The sequence below is a fragment of the Borostomias antarcticus genome (genome assembly GCF_949987555.1).
Source record: "Borostomias antarcticus genome assembly, chromosome: 8".
Classification (NCBI taxonomy): Eukaryota; Metazoa; Chordata; class Actinopteri; order Stomiiformes; family Stomiidae; genus Borostomias; species Borostomias antarcticus.
This window is the reverse complement of record NC_140241.1, coordinates 10692866-10718278: the sequence shown is the minus strand read 5'-3', so window position 1 is coordinate 10718278 and position 25413 is coordinate 10692866. Positions and strand designations below refer to the sequence as shown.

The window sequence follows — 25413 nt, the reverse complement described above, 5'->3', positions numbered from 1 at the left end:
AGGCACACACACACACACTTGTGTCATCACACGCAGGCTAGTCTGTGTGTGCAGAGTGGGGAGGGATACAGCTGTAAATGAAGTCTTGCGGTCGACGTACTGCGGCCGAGTAGAAACTGCGCCAGTCGGACGAAACAGTCCTGCGCAATTTCTTGTACGCTTTCGATAATCGATACTTAATCTCAAGTTTTGACCGGCGCCCTCCTGTCAGCGTGTGATGAATAAGGTGCTCTGAGCGCCGGAGAAACATTGGGTGTCGTCTCCGTTTCACATAAAGAACATGCATCCATCAAGCGGCAAAACGCACGTCACGCCTGCAATCACTCGGAAATTAAACCTGGGGATTCTGGGGGATGACGAAGCCGTTGGGCCCATCGATCAAAATGACCTCAGTCTAATTTACTATCCGTCCTTATGAACTGGAGAGGAGACCGTTTGACCTTCAAGGCTATTGAGTAGGACATGGTGGCTGCTTGTCCACGCAAGCAAAAGACCAATCAATCCCGCTCTGCCACCCCGTCCGACACCCCGATCGCCCCCGCACCCCCCCCCCCCCCCCCGCACCCCGGCCCCCCTCCCGCTGCCCTGTGACACGGAATCGAAAACTAATATTCAGCTCTGTGGGTTTCAATCACACCCTGTGTTCCCTTCCGCGTCTGCCCAACGGAGGGAGGGAGGGGGGGGGGGACATGGAGAGAGAGAGGGAGGCAGGGGAAGAGAGCGTGAGAGAGAGAGGGAGGGAGGCAGGGGAGAGAGAGAGGTAGAGAGAGAGGGAGAGAGAGAGGGAGGCAGGGGGAGAGAGAGAGAGAGAGAGGGAGGGAGAGGGAGAGAGAGAGGGAGGCAGGGGGAGAGAGAGAGCGAGAGGGAGGGAGGGAGAGAGGGAGAGAGAGAGGAAGAGAGAGAGGGAGGGAGAGAGAGGGAAGGCAGGGAGAGAGAGGGAGCAGAGAGAGGAGGGAGAGAGAGAGGCAGGGGGAGAGAGAGAGAGAGAGAGAGGGAGATAGAGAGGGAGGCAGGGGGAGAGAGAGGGAGAGAGAGAGAGAGAGGGAGGAAGAGAGAGAGAGAGGGAGGCTGTAAGAGGAACTATATCCCCTGTATTTCCTCCTGTCAACCCGTACCTGTGCTGTGTGTTTCTGTGATATACTGCTCAGGCCTAAATCACCCTTAGGAGCTGTTTGCTTGTGCAAACACGCCGTTAGAGCTGAGCGAGCGGACAGCAGCGTCCATTCCTCCAGCGCTCATATTGACCACCTCAGATGGATTATTGTGATGGGTGACTATGTAGGGGGAGAGTTACTGCATATCCTCCGCTTCACCACCCAGACAGATTATTCCCCATGCCACCTCACTGACGGCTAATGGAGTTTCTGTGCGTGTGTGTGTGCGCGCGCGCGCGCATGTGTGCGCATACGTGGTGTGTGTGTGTGTGGTGGTGTGTGTGTGTTGTGTGTGTGTGTGTGTGTTTTAGTGGTGTGTGTGCTTGTGTAGCGGTGTGTATGGTTTGATGGTGTGTGTGTGTGTGGTGGTGGTGTGTGTGTGTAGTGGTGTGTGTGTGTGTGTGTGTGTGTGTGTGTGTGTGTGTGTGTGTGTGTGTGTGTGTGTGCGTGTCGTGGTGGTGTGTGCGTGTGGTGGTGTGTTTATGTGTGTGTGTGTGTGTGTGTGTGTGTGTGTGTGTGTGTGTGTTGTGTGTGTGTGTGTTGTGTGTGTTGGGCGGGCGGTAATTGCAATGTGTGTAAGTTTGCGCCCTGGTCAGGTAATGAGAATCTCCAGGCTTCATTTGTGACAGGAATTAAGAGCTGGATATCGCCATGCCAGAAAACGAACAGAGATTGGAAATGGCTGCTGAGAGGGATGGAGAGAGAGAGAGAGAGAGAGAGAGAGAGAGGAGAGAGAGAGAGAGATGGAGAGGGATAGAGAGAGAGAGATGGAGGGGGGTGATGTCAAATGGTGTGAAACCAGAGCATGGGCCATGGCTACAGATGCAAAATCTCATAAACCTGGTAATGGACTGGAAAAAGACGGGAACAAGACATCATCTCTCTCTCTCTCTCTCTCTCTCTCTCTCCATCCCTTCCTCTCTCTCTCTCTCTCCCTCCCTCCCTCTCTCTCCCTCCCTCCCCTCCTCTCTCTCTCTCTCCCTCCCTTCCTCTCACTCCCTCCTTTCCTCTTTCCTCCCTCTCTCTCTCTCTCCCTCCCTTCCTCTCTCTCTCTCCTCTCCCTCCCTCCTCTCTCTCTCCCTCCCTCCCTTCCTCTCTCTCTCCCCTCTCTCCCTCCCCTCCTCTCTCTCTCTCTCCCTCCCTTCCTCTCACTCTCCCTCCCTTCTCTTTCTCCCTCTCTCTCTCTCTCCTTCCCTCTCTCTCCTCTCCTACTCTCTTGCCTCCAGGGGTGGTATACATTTTGCGGGACTGCTTTGGGGAGTTTAGCCAGAGTTGAAGCATTTTCAGTTTTCTGTCTGTCTCTCTCCTCTCTCTCTCTCTCTCTCTCTCTCTCTCTCTCTCTCTTTCTCTCTCTTTGTCTCTCTGCCCCCCCCCTCCCCCCTCTCCATGCTGTCAACACTCAGGAACCTGGCGTGCCGAGCAAAACCAGACTCACTGTAGTTCTCTGTCCATCCCTTCCCCCCTCCTTCCCTCTCTCTCCCTCCCTCTCTCTCTCCCTCCCTTCCCCCCTCTCTCCCTCCCTCCCTCCCTCCTTCTCTCCCTCATTCTCTCTCTCTCTTACAGAGAGAAAGTATGGAGTCACAGATGAAGGCATATTTTAACACTGGTTCCTAGTTGTGTTACCAAGACACACAAAAAACAACACACACACAACACACACACACACAACACACTTTCTTGCAGCAAACCCAGGTACACTCCCACCCACACACACAATGACACGCTCAGGCAAACAAAGGAACGTTTAATGCTATCAGCTGACAGTGGGCCCACTGTCTAGCAGGGGAAGATAACTGGAGTTATTATTTCTTCGAGACCCCCCCCCCCCCCCTCTCACACACACACACACACACACACACACACCATTCTCTCTGCCTCTTGATTGGTTCTCTGGCCCTGTCAGCGAGGCCTGCTTTTCATTTAGATGTAATTTGTTTTTGGCAGGATTCTGTGTGTGTGTGTGTGCGCGTGTGTGCTGTTGCACAGTGTGTGTGTTTGTGTGTGTGTGTGTTTTTGTGTGTGTGTGTGTGTTTGTGGTCTTCGCATATTTGCGCGTGTGCGTGTGTGTTTGTCTCCATGTGTGATCGTTAGCTGTGTGTACTCGATGAGCGTGAGTTCATGAATTTGACTCGGCCCTTGTGAACGCTCTTGTTCTCTTGCTATTTTCTTGAATTGTCTCTGCGGGCGACAGTCTTGTTACGAGCCTTCTGTCCCCGGCCTTGCGTAAAGACAACCAGAAGCTGATATGTGGTGCCCAGTAAAAAAAACCAAGGACCAGAAACAAAATACAATAAAGATTTATTACCAAACAATACAAGGGGACAGTGAATGGTGTAATTAATAAAAGAGCCCTAACTATCTCCATACTCTTGTGCTTAAAAACCAAAAGACTGAGTATAGGTCAAATCATAATTAGACAGTTAAAGGCCATACGAGGAGTTTTGGGAAGCGGAAGTGTTTTCCGCCCAAAAAGACCACATTTCCCATGAGCCTCCCCACACACTGTCGTAAACCTACCTGAGCCGGGTGTTTTGAAGACAGAACGATGGCCACCGACGAGGTAATTACATAGGTCTTACTAGTAACGTTACTTTTAACAATATATAACAGTATACAGTATATGCTCGCGCTGTCTCTTGTCGGCGGCCTAGGCTACTGCAGTAAATCGTATCGTCATTCCAAGGAAGTTCTGGATGACCCAACCACGAAATAATAATCAAAAAATAAACTACATAGAAGAACTTCCTTCCGGCTTTCGTTCAGAGCAGACGCTTTTGTTGGTTAGGAAGCATGATGGCGGCGCTACGCCCAACAGCAGCCAGCCACTCTCCAATTCCTGGCGTTTCTTGTTAATCTGTTCGTTTGCAGTCCTTTGTTTGTTTGTCTCCCTTTGTTAGGAAGCATGATGGCGGCGCTACACCCGACAGCAGCCAGCCACTAATTCCTGGCGTTTCTTGTTAATCTGTTCGTTTGCAGTCCTTTGTTTTTGTTTGTCTCCCTTTGTACCTGGGCTGCGCCCCGGGCTGATGTAACAGTTGGTTGAGGGTGCGCATTATAAATAAAAATAACATAACATAACATAACAAGAAACGACATTTGTCGTAAATGGACACATAAACAAGTGTGGGTCATGTAGATTCACCCACATTAAAATGAGACTGTTTCGTAACCAAAAATAAATTCCTCGGGGTCCCTTTAACAGAAATGGCGTTGAACATACAGTACAACAACGGACCTCAAAACACGACAGACAAAGGTATACTAACATGTTAGCACCCATTTTAAACGTAATTTCGTCTCAACGTACGCCTGACAACATGGCGTGGTACAGTACAGTGGGAGGGTCGAGGGTATAGTACTAGTGGGAGGGTCGGGGGTATTGCACTAGTAGGAGGGTCGGGGGTATTGCACTAGTAGGAGGGTCGGGGGTATTGCACTAGTAGGAGGGTCGGGGGTATTGCACTAGTGGGAGGGTCGGGGGTATTGCACTAGTGGGAGGGTCGGGGTATTGTACTAGTAGGAGGGTCGGGGGTATTGTACTAGTGGGAGGGTCGGGGGTATTGTACTAGTGGGAGGGTCGGGGGTATTGCACTAGTGGGAGGGTCGGGGTATTGTACTAGTGGGAGGGTCGGGGGTATTGTACTAGTGGGAGGGTCGTGGGTATTGTACTAGTAGGAGGGTCGGGTGTATTGTACTAGTAGGAGGGTCGTGGGTATTGTACTAGTGGGAGGGTCGGGGGTATTGTACTAGTGGGAGGGTCGGGGGTATTGCACTAGTAGGAGGGTCGGGGGTATTGTACTAGTAGGAGGGTCGGGGGTATTGTACTAGTAGGAGGGTCGGGGGTATTGTACTAGTAGGAGGGTCGTGGGTATTGTACTAGTAGGAGGGTCGGGTGTATTGTACTAGTAGGAGGGTCGTGGGTATTGTACTAGTGGGAGGGTCGGGGGTATTGTACTAGTGGGAGGGTCGGGTGTATTGTACTAGTGGGAGGGTCTGGGGTATTGTACTAGTAGGAGGGTCGGGGGTATTGTACTAGTAGGAAGGTTGGGGGTATTGCACTAGTAGGAGGGTCGGGGGTATTGCACTAGTGGGAGGGTCGGGGTATTGCACTCGTGGGAGGCTCGGGGTAACAACACCCCGTAGCTGTGGTAAAATCCCCTGTTACCCACTGCCTCTCCTGGTCAATTGCTTAATTAGTTACCATTTCGCATGTCAGAGTTCCAGGGGACACGCTCGGGGGAGTTTTTATATTTTTGTCATTATCGTGGGCGCAGGCCAACACACGGCCGATGAGGCCCCATGTCTCTACCGCACTATTCAGCTTCTCGGCCAGATGATCTGACGTGTGCTGGACGGAGAGGCTCTGAGTGAGGAGCACACTCTACTGTTCCTCCCAGCCAGCATCCATGAAGTGGCACGTACAGTAGTTGTGATGTAACTTTCATGTGTGAGAGCTGTCCAGCAGTCGGTAGTCAGAGCTAGCTTGTCTGCCTTGGCTAGCTTGACTTTTAGCTCATCCTTCTTCTCCTCAAAGGCGTTTAGTCACAGTAGCTCTCGATGGCATAATGTATTCGGGCTCAAGGTACGAACTAGACGCTTCAATCCCTCGCCCTCCACCACACTGATCGGCAGGTTTTGCCAAAAACCGACCGTCCTCGTGGTCAGAACAGCCTTTTACAGCCTGCACTTTAGCACGAAAAGTTTTTTCAACTTCAAAAAAAGCCTCGACTCTCATGGCGCTATAGCGCTAAAAAGCGCTTGGAGCACAGCTCTCGTCTCTATTCGCCTTATTCACCTGGCAGCCATATTGGTCAGTCTGGGGTGCGGATGCAGAAGTGCCCGTTGACTTCAATGTTAAAAGTTCACAGTAAAAACACCACTTCAAGAACCGAAATAGTCAAAAAAACAGGCTGAATACACTATCGGGGTTACAAACTCATCATCACCAGACTCTGATTGTTTTTCGCTGCCGTTGTTTTTACGCGTTTGGAAATACATGGAGGTGAATGAGCCATAGTTAGCCGTCAGCTGGTAATGATGAGTTTGTAACCCTGAAAGTGTATTCAACCTGTTATTTTGACTATTTCGGTTCTTGAAGTGGTGTTTTTACAGTGAACTTCTATAGCGCCCTTTATAAACAACAAGAAAACACCACCAGCTCTAAAATACAGCTTGTTGGTGGACACACTCTTAAACAGACGAACGTCCAGGCTCAGCGTTCTGACTGCACACCACGAGAGCAGAGGGATGACTGAACACAGGGGGACTAGCGATGACTGACAGGCACAGAAAGGGGAACCGAACAAAAAACACAGCAGAGAACACACAACACAAGAGTGGGGACGTAACACACAGCACTGATGTTGCGTTCCGCTTCGCCGAGGAGCACTTGCACCGCTGTGCATCAAAGAAATCTCATTATTCACCAAGGGGAATTGATGTTTTTATATCCCTTCTAGTCCTTTGAATCCTGATTGCCTCGTAGTTCACAGACGAAGTGTCTGTTGCATGAGAACAGCATATTTGTCGTAAAGGCAAGGAATATCTGTCTTGTTCAGAATCAGAAACGTTTATACGCCTTGTAGTTAAACCGCATAGTAGGAATTTGTTTCAGTCAGTGGTGACAGTCAAGACAAGACCGTGCAAATGAGCAGTAGCCTACAAAACGGGGATACAAAAAGAAAAACTACACAAAACGAGAGAGTGCAGTGTACAGTTTGTGCAAAGTGTAATGTGTTGTTGAGCCACTTCAGAGGAATGATTGGATGAAAGGAACTATCGATGAGTGCTGCTAAAGCTCATTTTTAAGCCTAACAACCTGGCTTGGATGTTAATGACGTTTTGATTGATTCAGTGAAGGCCCTTTTCCGGACTATTCTCTCCGTCCACCAAAGCCCAGTGACATTTTCAATAAAAACACTCTGACATCGCCGGGACACAGAAAGTACACCCAGCGACACCGCCAGTATGATTTGGTCGTCCTTCATTGCACAAAACAACAACAAACAACAAGTCAGCCTGACTTTGGCCACACAATGCAGATCCATATTTATTTTGTTGTGCTTTCTTGTCTCATGTCTACATCATCAACAAGTGCAGTTGGGAAAATCTTGCTGCTAATGAAATAAATTAAAATCAATGAAGCAGCGTTAAAATGGAAAACGTGGGATGATGCAAGTGCAGTTGGGGAAACGTTGCTCCTAATTAAAGAAATCAGCGAGGTTACGAGGAAGTGAGAGATGACGCAAGTCCACTGACATGCTTTTTGTCCTGTTTTTTCCCTCGTCCTCAGGGGCGGGTTTGAACAGGATGTGGAGAGCGGCTTCTCTCAGTACCCCGACAACTGCCATGGTGAGGAAAAGACATAGCTCATAACCATCTCACTGACCAGCTTCGATGACTGCCAAAGTTGTTGTTTACTGTAAATAGGTGACTGAAGAAGCATCTAGCCTATCGCATTGCAAATCCTTTGCTTTTAATTGGTTGTGTTTAATTGCTTGGAATTCTGTCACAGTGGCCTAGCCTAAGAAATACGCTATCTCAAAATGAAAGAGAAATTAATCTTAGACCAAAATACTGAACAATTTGAAAATACCTATTTATGTTATGGATATATGACACATAGTTGAGGCCTTTACAAAATAGAATATTTTGGCATAGGTTAAGTGATGACTAAGTGGCTGCATATTCTTACATGCCAGTCAGAATATAGTGTATGACAATTCTCAGACTTGTGTACACGACGTGAGATTTGATCGTAGTCTCCGCTCACGTCCAAATTGATAAATGCCGAGCAGTGCATGGAAATGACTGTAGTCTACACCCAGTTTTCTGTCCTACGTTCATTTCGTGAATGAAGGCCAATGTCTATGGAAGTTGTACTCTCGCTGTGCCTGTGCTTATCCTCTCCCCCCCTTTCCTCTCCAGACGTCTTGGCCACCACACGCAAGCAGAACACGGTCGCCGACTCAGCATTTGGTCAGTTAACATCTCTCTACTGTACCCTCCAGTCTGAGGCTGAACTGTCTGTTCCCACAGAGCAACATGCTAACATTGAGCCACGTAAACAAACCACGGCTAGAGATGGATGTTACCACCTGTCACTCAACGGCTGGCAGCTTTTAGGGCGTGTGTCCACCGGCAAGCTGTATGTAGCTGAACAGCGCAAAGCTTACAGCTGCTTAGAGCACACTAGAGCTGGAGTTTAGAGCTGGCTAGCCAATGTTTTACACCTACATTAGCAACGAGTGCCGTGTTTTTGCAGACTGCAGACTAACTAGCCAACTTAATATAGCTAGCTAATGTTAGCTTGTGCTAATGTTCGCTGTCTCTTAGGGATGCACCGATATGAAAACTTTGGCCGATACCGATAACAGATACTGTATTAACATTGCTGTTATGGCCGATAAACGATATTAACCAATGTCGATATGCTCTGTATAAAAACAAGTTTCTATGATAATCAAATTTTATACATACTGAAAAACACATGTAAACACTGTCTCGATTTCCAAAACATTTGGAAAAGCTGATAAATCATAGATTTACCACATTCTTTCCTCTCAAAAACAACACACACACAACAGCAGCTAGACAGAAATAATGATCTGTTTTTCACATCTGCCCTGTTTTGCACATCGGACCGATACGGATATATTAAAAAATGACTAACATCATTAGTCATTCTCACGACCGTTGTCGTCGTGAGAACAGCCTTTTACAGCCTGTGCTCTAGCCCAAAAGGTTCAACTTTTTTCAACTGCAAAAAAAGACTAGAGCTCATGGTGCTATAGCGCTAAAAGCACAGCTCTCGTCTCTATAGCGCCCTAGAGCTCATTACCCATTGTAAACAACGAGAAAACAGTGCCAGCTTTTAAATACAGCTTGTCGGTCGACACGCACCCTTAAACATCATAGGCTGACTGTCAGAAGCCACTGTAGCATCACTGTTATGACAGGCTAGCGGTTTCACTGGGCAAGCTGCCTGATACCGTGCGTCAGGAAGATCATCATCCATGTCACGTCCCATTAGTCCCACGCCGGCCAGAGAGCGGTCATCTAGCTCTGGACGGCCGGGCTCAGAGGAGAACGCTAGCGCTAGCACTCCACCCAGGTGCTCTGCAGCATCAGCACAGCGGTAGCTCCGCTACTATTGCTCGGTCTGCTCAAGGAACCATGCTTTTTTTAAATGGCACATTTCATTGCAAGTGAAAACTTTTTGTTAAGTCAATGAAGTTTAGTCTTCCCCAAAGACTATCGATTTTGGTGAAAGAAACATAACTCTGCGTCAGATAAATTAGACACAAGCTAATTGTGTCCGTTTGTCTCCAGTAGTGAATATCCTAGCACAGAGACCGTCATGGTGAGAGATGGCGGCCATTACAGACTAACGATACCATCGTTCGTGTTCAGGCCACTTTCTCCATCTGTTCGGTGGGCAACGGCGTTTGATGACCAACTTCGCTGGTTCGCTTCACAGAGCTCCTAGCACGTCCACGCCACTGTACCGTTGGACGCGCTTCACACTGTCAGAATGCACGTTTTGCTGAATCACAAAATCCTTTCATGACTCCACTTTGAAGATCGGTTACCAGCTTTCCCTGACAACAGAACGGCCCATCTGCTGAAGAACACCTGTCAGTATGATGCGTACTGGTTGCTGTTCGACGCGCGCCCAAGATTCTCTTTCCTCCTCTTACTATGAGCCATCATCTCGTACAGGAAGCGGCACGAGACAAACACACTGCAGTGTGGGTAATCAAACGATTCCCTTTTGTCCTGTATACTGTGCCTTTTTATTATTGTTTTTTTTTCCCACAGTAAACTAGAAAAACGAGCACACACACACACACACTCTCACACATAACTGTGAGAAATTGAACTAGTAATACAACCCTGAAGCTGTTGTCCATCGCGCCAAGGCCGAACTCCCCTGGTGTGCTGTTTTAATTTGCCTGGCACAGATGGCGCTTTGACAGGGCACCTTATTCGGAGCGAAAACTGTCAACTGGCAGGCACAGAGAGAACAGGCCGTGTGCTTTCCATCTTGGCTGGGCCCCCCAGTATGCAAACATTATGGCCACCTTATTATTCAAAAAGCCCCAGTCGATAACGTTAGCAGTATGAGGTCAGTATAAGGTCTCAAGGACACGCTATCAGAGAACACTCATGATATGACTGTGTCATTGAGATTAACAGCTTTAATCAAGCACGGCCTCTTGCCAGGCCCATGGAAGATAACACTTCTGGAAGATCGATTTTTGGCACCTTTTGATAACAACTCAAAACATCGACGTCCCGATATCAATGAGACGCCTCCTAAGCGGGCGGCCAGGTGACTGCCTGCAGGGAAAGCTTGGTGATGTCATGGGGAGACGGGTGTCTATGTCAACGTCTCTGCAAAAGCACTTAGCGCAGAGGACCGGGAGCGGAGATTTTAACTGGGGTAGGGAAGTGTGTCTCCACTGGAAGAACCGTTCATGGAAAGTCTTGGCAGCTGGCAAAGTGGAGGAGAACATTTGGGATTTGCTGTAAAATATGCCGGACTGCCGGGGGGGGCAGCGAGGTTCCTCGACGGTTTGCTAACAAACAGGGGGTACAAGAGAGGAAAGTTAAATCCATGGTTGCAGCCAAATCATTACCATATCAGGCATGAAAGTATCTCTCTATAGACTTGTGATTGTTTAAACTCATGAATGTTTTATATTATGGGTTTAAACAGCTGGACTTTCAACTTCCAGTGCACTGAATCGTTTTGCACCTATGGAGGAATAAAGGCTCTGTCACATGCATATTTATAGCAGCATTAAGTACAGTTTTACACACGGTACTGTTCATATTGATGTCTTCACTGTGGTCAAGGCGGCGGTTCTATCCAGCTGATCTGTTGTCATGCTGGATGTGTCTGCTTATCCTCTCAGATTAAGTCTTCTGTTGTCACAGAACTGTTCAGTATCTGGCTGTTGTTATTTTATTATTTTTTTATTTTTTTTCCTGCATTTTACTAACGGGTCACTTTGTTGCCCCTCCCCCCTCGTACGACAACAGGAAAGACCACTCCCACAAGCGCCAGCACAACCAATCAGGGAGCGGCTTTCCCAAAGGTGGCAGGTGACCCTGAGAGAGGTAGTGGTCCTGATGTCAGTCCTCCAGTGGGGGACCAGGGGTCACCTGACTTGGAACCAATCAGTGTGGAGATGGAGGGTAAGGGGGCGGGGTGTCTGTGTCTGCTGAACTTTGACCTGCGAATGGATTGAACCGCCGGGGGCCTGAGGCTTCACTGTATACACCCTAACAGAACTAACACTCTGATCATCGCTGCACACTAATACCACTAACACTCATCATCACCAGATGATGATAATCACCGGAATGCTCAAGTTCACTAATACTAGCAAATAACTTGCCTCTGCAGGAATCTAAGCGTAGCTAAATTGTTTTTAGAAGCTACAAGGACATGACTGATAAATGGCCGTGTCTTTAACTCTGAAGATGCTGTGATGTGATCGGTGAGGGAAAGTGCTACTCTCAGTAAACAGTGAGATATTCACAGAGCACACGGGGGAACTCAAGAACATCTTAAAGAGGCAGGAGGAAGTGAGGGTAGGACATAAAGATGGTCCCTTCCATCGAACCATACATCTAGACTTAACACAGCAAAGCAGCTGTGAGTGAGGCGGTAATCACTTCAGCATCGGATCTAATTAACTCCTCAAATCAAATTCACTGTGCGTGTCCAAACAAATCAGCTCCCAAACACATCAGCTCCTGCGTGTCTCATCTCTCATTCAGCTGAACCACACACACACACACACACACACACACACACACACACATACACACACTGCCTCTGCATTCTCATAAATAGAGCATCCTTCAACTATATACACTGCCTCTGCGTTCTCACAAATAGGGCATCCTTCAACTACAGTATCTAAACACAAACAGCACACACACACACACACACACACGCTTCCTCTTGTCACGCCCTCTCCGACCCCGCCTCCTCCGAAAGTCGCCCAGATTTTCGTGACGACCCCGCGCAGAGCTCCGGCTCGTCCGCTCGGGACTTCCTCCGGCGCCGCCGTCTTTCCTCTCCTTCTCTGGGCTCCTCCGGCGCGCCGTCTTTCCTCTCCTTCTCTGGGCTCCTCCAGCACCGCCGTCTTTCCTCTCCTCTGGGCTCCTCCGGCGCCGCCGTCTTTCCTCTCCTTCTCTGGGCTCCTCCGGCGCCGCCGTCTTTCCTCTCCTTCTCTGGGCTCCTCCAGCACCACCGTCTTTCCTCTCCTTCTCTGGGCTCCTCCGGCGCGCCGTCGACAGTCAATCCTGAGGTAGCGACCGCTCCCCATTCAGGCCGGCAGAGGCTCCGGCTGCCATGATGAGGCACTCAGGTTCAAACAAGAGAAGCCCGTAACATATCAATAACAACCGACGAGGCCGGGGGGAGGCTGGCTGGGGGAGGCCGGGGGGAGGCCAGCGGGGGAGGGGGCGTAATTGAAACTCGCAATCTATTTCAGCTGCGGAGGTGTCTGTGCTGCAGGGTTCAATCAGAAGCACCGGGCGACTGATAAGCTGAGAGAGACACCGCCGCCGCGGAAGTAACAGTGTTGAGCTCCGTAAACACACTGCCTGGAAGACTCAGTCACCGTCCTGGTCCTTATCAGGAGGACGGGGAGGTTTCAGTTCGGAAACGGAAGAGAAGCATCCAGGTGTCATGGCTCCCAGATCATGAACGACGATGCTGGTTGAGTTCAACTTAGTGGATTCAGTGCCACCCCCAACTAGTTGAACCAGGCTTGATAAAAATGTAGGTCCGTATCCTGGGTTCTGACAAAACCTGTTAAATGTGTCTCCAAATAGTATAACAAGCTTTCAGTACTTAAACCTGAAGCCTGGCCCAGATATAAATAAAAAGCTAAATGTATGATTCATCCAGGTTTTGGCTAATGCAGTGGGTTTTATAAAAACCATGGCAGACTAAAACACAAGCACCAGGACCTATTGAGACCTCGCTATTTAGCAAATGAACCTATTGAGACCTCACTATTTGGAAAATGAACGATTCGAGATCTTACTATTTAGAAAATGAGCCTATCAAGACCTCACTATTTAGGAAATGATCCTATCGAGACCTCAGTATTTGGAAAATGAACCTATTGAGACCTCAGTATTTAGAAAATGAACCTATCGAGACCTCACTATTTAGAAAATGAACCTATCAAGACCTCACTATTTAGCAAATGAACCTAATTGAGACCTCACTATTTAGAAAATTAACCTATCGAGACCTCACTATTTAGAAAATGAACCTATCGAGATCTCACTATTTAGAAAATTAACCTATTGAGACCTCACTATCCAGCATCTAGTTTCAACTTAAGCGGTTTTCATCAAGGGATAACAGCTACCTACAGTATGCATAGTCGAAAAGTTTAAACCTACATGTTTGGCGAAAATGCATTACACAGACACGGGGTCTAGACCTCTTTGTTTTCTCTCTCCATTTCCCATCATGCCATTCTGAATTGATCTTTTTCCCCGGGTGCTTTGCACATTCATATGACCCCTGTGTGGGTCCAACTGGAAAAACCCCAGGTTAGCAGCTAATTTAGCTGACGAGCACTGGGAGACAACTTGATAATGGATGATGGCAAGAAGAAGCAGAGCTCTGAAACTCATTAGAGCTCCGTAGGAGGAGTGGTGAGTGAACTCCCGCTGAACTGCCTCCCCATTGAAGAGGGGTTGGCATCCTGGGCGGGGGGGGGGGGGCAGTGCCAGTCTCTCTACAGTTATTTATGGTGTCCTAGACGGCAACACACACACGGTTTATCATTTCCTGTGTCGGCACAAATACCATTCGGCCTGCGTGTCACCCCTCCTCTCCGATTATCTTCCCCCAGAGTTGAAAATGCATTCGATTTAAGTGTCTGCAAAAACATTTTCCTCTTTTTTGAGAGTTAAGGGTATAATTTTAAGACTACTACTGTGCATCACTCCGCCCAAGACGGATGTGTGGTCATTTATCGTAACAAGGAAAGTGATGCCCATCTCGCTAAATTGCCTCGGTCAGTCCCCATGAGCGTCGCTGCCAATCGTGTGCGACTCACTCATAAACATTGCAGCGAAATGGCGCTTCTTAAAGGTCACTCACACTAGGTCACTTTTTCCACTCCCCCGATCACCAGCTCTTTTACCACACCTCTAAATTACATCGTTTTACTATGAATACATAAACACATACTGGGGTACATGTGCACCTTCCTACACATCATAATACATCGCATGGCGAACGGCGAACACTTTCACTCTCGCCGTTCTAACCCGAGTTACATCACAGTGGCGTTGAGCACGGCGTGGGCGGCAAGTGTTGAGGCGCGAGACGCGGCGGTGGAGTGTTACAGTGAAGCTCAGCCCACCAAGGTGCAGATCCATCCGTGCAGGTGTCCTAACTCAAGCCCCCCTGACCCCTAGGGATTTTCAGTTGGACTAACCCTTTCAGCTCCCAACCTCCTTCGTTCACGCCTCTCCTCCTCGACCCTCTCCCCATGTCTGACCTCTCTGTTCAGTTTCTGCCCGACACACCGGCACCGAAACTCTGCTTGGTTTGTTCACAACAGCTGGCCCACAAGTACAAGGCTTTGGGTTATAGGCTATGGTTTTTCCAAAGCTGATTTGTCCACATTTAGCCTGATATATTTCTCTTGTATATTTAACATTTTGGGGGGGTTGATATGCAAAGTTGGGAGATCTGCTTTGGAACAGCTTTGCTTTACCAGTCACTGAATGATGAATGCCTCCTCTCCTTACTTCTGATGCAACTGCATGTAAAAGATTCCACTTACAGTAATGCATGTTGTCATGTCTGATATCATAGAGTTTGATGTGTTTATCAGATAGCATTTAAATCTCCCTGTTTGGTGTAAACATGTTTGAAATGGAAAACATTTCTCTTATGATATTCTGTGACAGTGCCTCTGTTTGCCAGGTTCTTCATTGCTTGTTTATTTATTTAACCAACATGCTAATGAATTCTCTTGGTGCTAAACATGCATCAACACATGTAATGAGAGAAGATGCACTGTGATGTCTTCTCTTCATCAGCACTATTTTTCAATTGAACTAAATGAGTTACATGATCATATCACATTACTTCATGTGCATAAATCATGCTGCATTGGTTGGGTACTGAGGTGGAATATTATGCAAATATTTTATAATGAGTGTACATGATTGAATACACTCACTTCACACCCGGACCCTGCCACACGTTGGCACACTCAAAAACACAGACACACACTTATACCTACACACAGACACTGTACCTACACACACACACACACAAACACACACGCGCACACACACACACCACTCGTTTTAAGTGTGTATGCTTGTACCTACGTTATTTGTGTATGCTTGTACCGACGGGGTATTTTAAACTGTCAAATGACAGCTCCAATTTTGTACAGGAATTTTTTGGTTACATTCTACTTCATTACTTCCACTTTAAGAGTCTTTCAGCAGCTAATTTGTTGTTAACCCCGCACCCCCAAGGAAAATAAATCTCTTGCATTAGTACGGGGTAATGCTCGTCTCCGAAGCCTAAGGCTATTCTGACTCATTGGCGCCCAATGGAATAACCATTAATGGAAATAAAACAGCCATTATTGGAACTATTAACTGCTCTCCTCAGCTCAGAACTAATTAAGCTATTTTGGAGTGTCTTCACTGGATGCCGAACATATAAATATGTCTTCAGGTTCAAAAGTCCTTAAGTGCACTCCTGAGAACAGCACCGATACGCCGTACCAGTTGTGTCTTACAGGAATGATCTCTGGGAATCATGGGTCGCCCTCAGAGGGGGTTCCCCAAGGTCGAACCGCGTGGTCCATGACGCGCAAAATCCCACTGAACCCGCTAACTATCTGCAATCTCAGAAGGAACGCTTACGATTCTATAATCCCCGATACATTAAGATGAACATCCCCTTAAGTTCCATTCACCTTGAGGTGTGAAGTGTCTGGTTCTGCTGATGTTTGCTTAATGCAGCGTGCAGTAGGGAAGACGGGCACGTCAAGGACACCTTCACAGCGTTGGTTTGAGAGTGGCCTTCCCCCATTCAACTGACATGCCAAGAGACAAGCGCCGACTCTATTTCCTTTCTGATGAAGATGTAGCACACATCGAAGCGTTAGTCTATTTTGCACTCGTCTATTTTCACTATAATGAAAGGCTAAACTGTCGCAGCGAGTTCTACCCTGCCAATACGCTGTTGTACTCAGCCTCGGAGCAAAACATCTAATGATTCAGGACTCAAGAGACTTGGCAGGCGAAGGCAGATTAACTTTAGACTCATTCTCTCCTGGATGTTTAGAGAGCTAAATTCATGGCGGTTCGCTTCACTATCGCTTTAAGCTCTTGCGAGACGTGATCTTGGAGTGTAAACTCTGGCTTGTTGAAGAGGTTTTTTCCTGTCCTCGTTTATGTCCCTCCCCCTGAGTCACTTCGTCACCTGCAGGAAGAGATGCACGCCAGAGGAACCACATTCTTAACAACAAGACTCCAATTAGTGTGGTTCAGAGCAGACCTGCTGGTGAGCAGAGCTTCATTCTGCTTACATAATTTGGTACGCCATCTATTTTTAACAATATGGATATAATCAAGTGTTTCTTTCCTACAGTGCCAGGAGAGAGGGAGAGAGTGAGTGAGAGAGTTACAGAGAGAGTGAGTGTGAGAGAGAGAGAGAGAGAGCCAAGCGAAGATTTTCTCCTACCACAACACAGCTGCCTCTGAGAGCCAGGCTTCAAAACCCACCAGACTTGACAATCTGTCACTCCGACTTGTCTATCTCTCCGCCCCCACCCCAACCTACAGTATTCTTCTTCTGTCATCCAGTCCCCAGATTTCATTCAATTTTTTTCTCACTTTCTCTTCTCTTGCTCCCATCTCTCTCTGAGTCGTCTTCTTCTCTCCGTTGCTAGCCTCTCACTCCTCTATCTCCCTCTCTTATTCTCTCTCTCTCGCTTCTCTCCTTTTCCATTACCATCTCTCTCTGTGTGTCTCCTTCTGTCACCCTCTCTCTTCTCTCTCTGCTCTCACTCCTCTCTCCCACTCTCCTCTCCTGCTCTCTTCTCTCTCTCTTCTCTCCTCTCTCTTCTCTCTCTCTCTTCTCTCGCTTGCTCTCTTCTCTCTTGCCTTCTCCTCTTCTGCTCTCCTCTCTCGCTCTCCTCTCTCTCTCTCTCTCTCTCCCCCTGCTCTCCTCTCTTCTCTCTCTTGCTCTCTCTTCTCTCTTGCTCTCTCTCTCCTCTCTTCTCTCCCTCTCCTCTCTCTCTCCCTCCTCCTCACTCTCAGCCCATCTGTGTGCCATTGGCAGACCTGCTCGTCCTTAATTGTCGCCACGCTGTTCATTCCTCACACGCCCTGACTATATTAAGCCTCTGTTGAACTGTCACCATTCCCAGAATTACACTTTTGACAAATACATAATGTGAAAACGGAGAGGGGGTAAAAAATAAACATTGATTTGAAAGCTATGTAAACGCCGAGACGTTTCTCTGAGAACTGTCAGCGATAGTTTTTACCTGAGAGTCCTGTGTGTTTGTAAGACCTAGCCTTTGTCTCTTATTAAAACTCACCCTACCCCCCAACTTCAGAGTCTCTCTTCTCCTGCGTCTGAGTCGGCGGTCCAGTCGGTGCTGCGTGTCGTCCGCCGGCCCTCGGCGTTTCTCCCCCGCGCCCATCGAGCAGTGCTCCAGTCTTCCCCCATGAGTCACGGGGTGTTCATTTCACCGCGGCCGCACCACCATATGTCACGCATATGGGCCGATTGAGTCATACCGCCAGGTCCCCAAACGTGTTGTGACAGGTTGTGTGGGGGGGTGGGGGGGTGAAGATTTGCGTGCCAACCCCGCCCCCCAGGTGTCCACCCCACTGTGGCACTTGACTCATAGCTCCTCGGCCATGTGGAACCCTTCAATAAGTCAGGGGGCCCCCGGGGGTGGTTGTCCGAGGGCACGGGATGAGTCACAGGTAGCTGGGAGGACGCCACGGCGAAGCTTGGCTGGAACCGCCTCTCTTCCAGAACAAACGGTCTGCAGCCGCCGCTTAGAGAGAGACACACGGGCCTACGATAGAGAGAGATGGACAGAACGATGGAGATAGATGGACAGAACGATGGAGAGAGATGGACAGAACGATGGAGAGAGATGGACAGAACGATAGAGAGAGATGGACAGAACGATAGAGAGAGATGGACAGAACGATAGAGAGAGATGGACAGAACGATAGAGAGACAGAGTGATGTAGAGAGATGGACAGAACAATAGAGAGAGATGGACAGAACGATAGAGAGGGATGGACAGAACGATGGAGAGAGATTAACAGAACGATGTAGAGAGAAACAGAACGATGTAGAGATAGAACCATGTAGACAGATATAAAAAAGTTGAGATAGAACGATGTAGAGAGACAGAACAATGTAGAGATAGAATGATGTAGAGATAGAACGATGTAGAGACAGAACAATGTAGGGAGATAGAACGATGTAGAGATAGAACGATGTAGACAGATATGACTATGTAGAGATAGAACGATGTAGAGAGACAGAACAATTTAGAGATAGAATGATGTAGAGATAGAACGATGTAGAGACAGAACAATGTAGGGAGATAGAACGATGTAGAGATATAACCATGTAGAGAGAGACCGATGTAGAGATAGAACGATGTAGAGAGAACCATGTAGAGAGATAGAACGATGGAGAGAGAGAACCATGTAGACACAGTATAACAATGTAGACATAGAACGATGTAGAGACAACAATGTAGAGATGGAACAATGTAGAGACAGAACGATGTAGAGACAACAATGTAGAGATAGAACCATGTAGACAGATAGAACAATGTAGAAATAGAACGATGTAGAGAGAACCATGTAGACAGATAGAACAATGTAGAGATAGAACGATGTAGAGAGAACCATGTAGAGAGATAGAACGATGTAGAGACAGAACGGTGTAGAGAGATGGAACGACGTAGAGATAGAACGATGTAGAGATAGAACGATGTAGAGAGATAAACAGAGCAGAACTTACTAACAGCCCACAACAGACACAGAGTGGCTGGAGTCCATTGCATCACAACGTCACCATGATAACCAAATATGCATGACTTGTGTGCATGTTTGACTATGACCTGAAATGCGTGATAATAGGCCAACTGAACAGAAATGTAAATGGTTACAGTATATTTCTCATACCAAAAGGTGCTTGTTATGAGAATGCAGCAGTGTCACCACAGATTTGAGGATGGTTCAGTTTACCACATTTGCATTAGGAAAACATCACCTCACAGTGTCATAAAAGAAAAAGATAGATCTGTCTTCCATCGCCTGTCGAACCTCTCCTTCCTGATAGGAAGCCTGAATACCACCCTAGCAACACCATAACCTACATAAACCTACCCTTCTATCACAGTCACTTAAAAGAGGTGTAGGCAGCACATTCAAGACCAAAGAGACACGTTTGAAGCCTTTTTTTTTTTTTTGCCTTATCTACTATAGTTAGTACAGCCTGTCAGTGTAGAATCACAATGAGAATGAGGAGAAAAAGAGAGTTGTCTTTCTCCAGAGCACCATATCTGGTAATGAGCTGGCCAGGTGCTTTGAGGCATGTACAGTACTTGGTTTATGGTGGCAGACAGAAATGGCGATGAGCTTCTTTTATGGATGCATGGTAGGTTTCTGCTGTGCTTCTTTTATGGATGCATGGTAGGTTTCTGCTGGAAGCAGATGAGTGGAGGTATTATCATGACCTCAGACCACCGGGGCTTAGATGTGTGCACTGCATAGCTAGAGATTCCACATCTGCATGCATGAGTCTATAGAGACTACACTCTCACACACACACACACACACACACACACACTCATACTTATTCAGACCCTGCCCAGTGCTCTAGATATTTTCCACTACCTAGACTACATCTGTATTCCATGAAATACATATGAATGTCACACAGCTCACATTCTGTATCCTCTCCTGAAAATAGTCCCAAGGTTATTCAGAACTGTGCTGGTGTATTTTGGATTTTTCTTTGGACTTGGATTGGTGTGCCACATGCATTAGGCCTACACTCGGCTTCTAGGTTTTCTGTTTTCAATATTTTTCTTTCATTGGAGGACCAAAGCCTGCCTGATCTAACATGAGATTTTGTCATTCATGATTTTGCCTGAGGTTTCGGGATTTTTTTATTATTTTTTTAAAAAGGGGGAAAAAAAAGTAGATTCCTAGTTAAATTCCTGCAGCACTAAGTGCCCACGACCTGTACTAAGCAAGCTCCACCGTAACTTCAGAGGGAAGAGAGGGATTCTCCAGCCTCTCCTGTTCCTCCCCCTCCTCACCCCCATCTTCCTCCTCATCCTCCTCCTCACCCCCATCTTCCTCCTCCTCCTCAGAGTTCCATCAAGCCCCATCACGGTTGAGCCTGGCACCCCTCGTTTCCATTACGCCACGCCGTTGCCCGAAACTGAGCTTTCATTACATACTGAGATTAGCTCATTTGTGGCACCAGCATTTCTCCCTGCGGCTGTACAGTCCCTCCCCCAGCTAATCACCCTCCCACAGACTGTCATTAACGCAGGAGAAGAGCCCGACACCACAGACGGCAGCAGCCTTTGTAGATGAGCCCTGATTGTGGGAGGGGGCAGGTTCCACTCCTACTGCTGCTCGTCACACGGCATTAGGGAGATACGGTCGCGGGGTCACACCATACAGTACAAGGACGTTATCATCTCTTTCTTTATCTAAGGATTGTGAGGGGATTAGCTGTTGCCTCAGAGCTCCAACTCTTTAACCTTGGAATGAGAACCTGGTTCGAGTGGGTATTGGCCAGGGCCCTGCACACGGTCAGGTGGTTGGTCAACCTGTCGTTTTTGGCAGGTGGACTGGGCCAGGTGCACCATCCTGGCTCCACACACTGGAAAGCGCAGCCAGTGAAAAATGACATGGGACTTCTGCCTAGTGCACGCTCATCAATATTTGAGCTGGTCTTAAAGGTTGTTTTATCACCGACTGGTGAGTTCTTGGCCTCTGCCAAATCCTCCAGTCTGGCCAGGAAGTACCTTATTGATAACATCCACAGTGGAGGGAGGTGTGGAGGACGCGTCACCACCTGTGCTGCTCTCCACATAGCTGTGCTTCTGTTAACACAACCTGTCCTTCCCAGCTGCAGATTTACTAACATTGGCTCTAAAATTCCACTCTTTTTTTGTTTTTGTTTTTTAACTTTTTTTATCCATTCTAAAATAAAATAAAATCTCGTTTGCTTTCCGTTCACAGGTGTCCGCCGGCCTCCGGAGATGGAGAAGACCAGCCACAGCGTCCACTACACCCTGCTGATCGCCTGCGTGCTGGTGGCCTTCGTCCTCGGGGCCTTCCTCTCCGGCTTCCTGGTCTCCTGCTACTGCAACCACGCGGGCCGCAAGTCCAAGAGGCTGGCCAAGGACCCCGAGGCGCCCATTCCCCACGCCCTGTCGCTGCGCAGCCTGGCCAAGCTCAACGGCCTGCTGGACAGCCAGAGCAAGGACGATAAGACCGAGGCATCCACGCCCAAGCTCTACAACTCCTTCTTCTCCTCCAACGGCAAGGAGCATCACGCGCCCAGGCGGAGCGGGCAGCACGGCGGGGTCACCATGGGAGACCTGGTCCACCCCCACCACCTCCACCACTCGTCGGAGCTCTCTGGTCTGCCCACGCCGGACTCCACCCCGGAGCTGCCCATCAAGAGCATGAAGGCCTTCAAGAACCAGTGGGAGAAGAACCAGAACTGCAACAACGCCAAGGATCCCAAGTGCCACAACATGGGTCCGGGGGGGTCCAGGCCCAGCTCGGGCCTGCTCCACCAGCAGGTCTTCCCGTACTCCCACGGCCTGTCCAACGGGCAGGCCCTGTCGGGCGGCGCCCTGCACCTGGAGGAGCGCAAGATCCACAACACGGAGCGCACCCTGGCCCAGCAGCCCTACCCCTGCTACCCGCAGAAGGTCATGGAGGTCACCTCCCTGGATGAGCTCCTCCGGCACATCCACGAGGCCAACGCCGGCAAGAATGCCCAGCTCATGTCCTCGTCCAGCCTCTCCGGCGGTGGCGGCAGCCAGCTGGCGTTCGCCAACCGCGTCCAGCCGCAGATCCCCGAGACGGAGTCGGCGCCCTACTACAGCTCGTCCACCTTGCCCCGAGACAGCTTGACCCGCCGCATGGACGTCCCGCCGGACATACCCCTGCACCACCAGTCCACCCTGGAACGCAGGCACTCCTCCCAGAGGCACTCGCTCATCACCGCCGCCAATAAGATGTCCAACGGAGGAGGAGGAGGAGGCATGGTCCCCCGGCAGCACAGCTTCAGCCAGCGCCACCCACCGCCGCCCCTTCTGGCCCGGATGAATTCCACCGGCAGCACCTGCGAGATCCACTACCCGCTCATCCCCGGGGGCTACCTGACCCGCCAGCACAGCTACAACGGGGAGCAGCAGGAGGTCCTCCCCCGAGGAGGAGGAGCCGCCGTCGTCGTGCGCCGGACCGCCTCCCTCAAACCCGATGTCCCCCCCAAGCCGCCGCTCTTCATCCCGGCCACCTCTCCGGTCAGCCAGCAAGGAAAGTTCCACTACTGAGCCGGGGGGGGGGGGGGGGGAGCGGGACTAGAGAGGGAGGGACTGCGCCTCGTCCTCTCCTCGGCGACTGAGGCTGATTGGGCGACTTGGTTCTAAACCCCGCCCCCCCCCGGATTGCGTCGCCGTCACGGCCGCTGTCGTCCGACCTCAACCAAACAAGTTTTGTTTTTTTTGTCCACCCCTTTTGTCCAATGAATATCTTTGTACCATATTGGTATTGCTCAGCTATACTTGCTTTTAGAAAGGTGAAGGACTCTGGTGGCTAAAAGCGATCACCTTATATTAGGCTGCCAATGTCCTCAGTGTGGATTTACAATGCAACTTACTTAATGGAAGGGGGGCTGGCATCAAAGACGTTAGGTAATGTTTCGACATCTTACAAGACTTTCAAGCCAGAACCTCTTGCAATGCCTATGACACTTGCTTTTGCTTACCTTTTCTGATGTAGTGTTGGCAACCAGTCCCGATCCCCTGAATGTGTTTATATATGCATGTGTGTGTATATATATGTGTGTTTATATATACACCGTATATGTATGCATATACATATGCAGTATGTATCCTGAGGAGCAAAAATTAACAACCTCCCCTGAAGGTAGCTGTCTTTGCCTTACTTATCCTCTTAGTAACTCTCTCGTGTTGATATGTTAGCCCCTCGGTGTTTGAAATGGCACAGAAAGTCTGCGCTCTCATTGGCTCCGGCTTACAAACGATTGGAGAAGGTGCATGAAGCCAGATGAATAGTCCCAACGTAAAAGTGAAAAAGGCTTGCACACTCACGACAGATGAGACATTCGGATGCAAAAAATAGGGTATTTATTCGACATCAGTGCAAAAAGTGACAAGGTGATAATAAAATAAAAAAGGAACGTTTCAGTCATCAGACCATCGTCAGCCCTATAGTCCCAGCTGCTTCTAACAAGCTTGTTAGAAGCAGCTGGGACTATAGGGCTGACGATGGTCTGATGACCGAAACGTTCTTTTTATATTTTATTATCACCTTGTCACTTTCTGCACTGATGTACAGTAGAATAAATACCCTATTTTTGTTGCATCCGAATGCCTCATCTGTCGCTAATGTGTGAGCCTTTTTCACTGCTGGGACCCCCTTGGTGTTTGGCATCTTCAGCAGAAGTTCCCAGAATGAGAGCAGATCCAGTGTGTGATTTTACCACGCTGCAGATTAACTCCTCTGAGGTGAATCGACCTCTCAGATTCCAAACGAGAACCGAACAGCTGAATTCTGGCAGGATGAAGGAGACGATTCAGAGTAACAAAGACAAGCGTTCCACTTGAAGCCACCCGCTCTGCTGCCAAGGCCTGTCAAGCAAGAGACAATTTCAAAAAGAAATTGGGCTAATGGAGTCCAGAGAAATCCTCTGAGAAGGTTTCTATCATGGTGGTGCTTAAAAACACAGGGGGCAGCTCGCCCTCTATAATGGAAATAAAGATGTATCTCATATAGAATGTTTTGACCCGAAGAGGAAGCAGACAGAAAACCCCAACAGACCCAGGATCAGTGTCTGGGGAAAACCCCTCATCGTATGGACTGCAGTTACTATAAATATTACCTTTGTGGCTATTGGTTGTAAATAAAGGAATAATGCTAGCCAAATTTTAACTGTATGTGTAAATGTGTGCCTTATTTAATATGTATGTATGTGATATGGGGGGAGGGGAAATGCAAGGAGCTAAGATACTACTATACTACGTGTTTCATTTTCTAATGGTTGTCTGTGTCATATCTATAGTAGATTTGTATTTCTATCCAGGGGTGTTTGACATCTCTAAACTGTGAGCCTGTCAAGTTTTAGACACAGTAACTACCACAGCTTAAAGGGGCACAGTCATGTTTATTTCTGTTGATATTATTTGGATTAAAGAGGGTAAACCAGTCCAGTGATGTCACAGGACTGGTTTGCTCTGTTAAGTTTTTCTGTGATTTTCGAGATTTGTCTCCCATGTAGGGAAACGGCTACACTTAAAAAGGCCTACATATATAATTTAAGCATTTAATCCAAATAATATCAACTGAAACAAGTGAGACTGTGCCCCTGTAAGAGGCTACAGATTCCTAGTCTGCCTCTCTCTCATGTCTGTTGTCACTGGGTTTTCTGTGCCCTGTCTGGCACCGTGCATTCTGATTGGCTGGAGCGCTCACATTAGGTATGCAATAGATAAGCAAGAGAGCAGCACTTCCTGTGTTCACCGTCCTCTGGCCCTCTGGTACTCAAACACATCTCTGGGTTTCAACATCAACCCCACAGATCGCTAAAACAGATCTGGTGGAATGAATGAATGGGTCGTTTAGTCACTTGTCTGTTCAAGAAGTCTGGCAGTTGTTTTTTGGGGGAGATGTGAACTGAACTCTGATCTGATGAGCTTGGAGTGACGCTCCTCCGATCGTTGTGAAAAGACACCCGGAGAGCCGTTTCTTCCAAGCGTCTGTCTGCAGAGGTTTGTCTCCTCAGGGAGATGAGAAGCAGTCGGATCGGCCTCGGAAACATCACTCCCTCTGGAACTCACGGCTGTTACACTTGTCTGGCAACGTCATTCTGGGCATGGGGTTACTGGATTTATGGTGAATTGGAAACAAGATTATT

General features: G+C 48.4%; 1 protein-coding gene across 1 annotated transcript in view; it reads left to right on the top strand.

Moving 5' to 3' along the window:
• sema6cb (semaphorin 6Cb) overlaps positions 1 to 22810 on the top strand; it is a gene marked incomplete at both ends in the record, with an annotated part of 41977 nt that extends 19167 nt beyond the window's left edge. The window contains 4 exons of the mRNA XM_084442456.1: positions 7447 to 7505; positions 8082 to 8132; positions 11202 to 11357; positions 21483 to 22810. Coding sequence (XP_084298582.1) covers positions 7447 to 7505; positions 8082 to 8132; positions 11202 to 11357; positions 21483 to 22810 — 1594 coding nt within the window. The remainder of the gene's footprint in view (positions 1 to 7446; positions 7506 to 8081; positions 8133 to 11201; positions 11358 to 21482) is intronic.
• Between the last annotated feature and the right edge of the window lie 2603 nt (positions 22811 to 25413).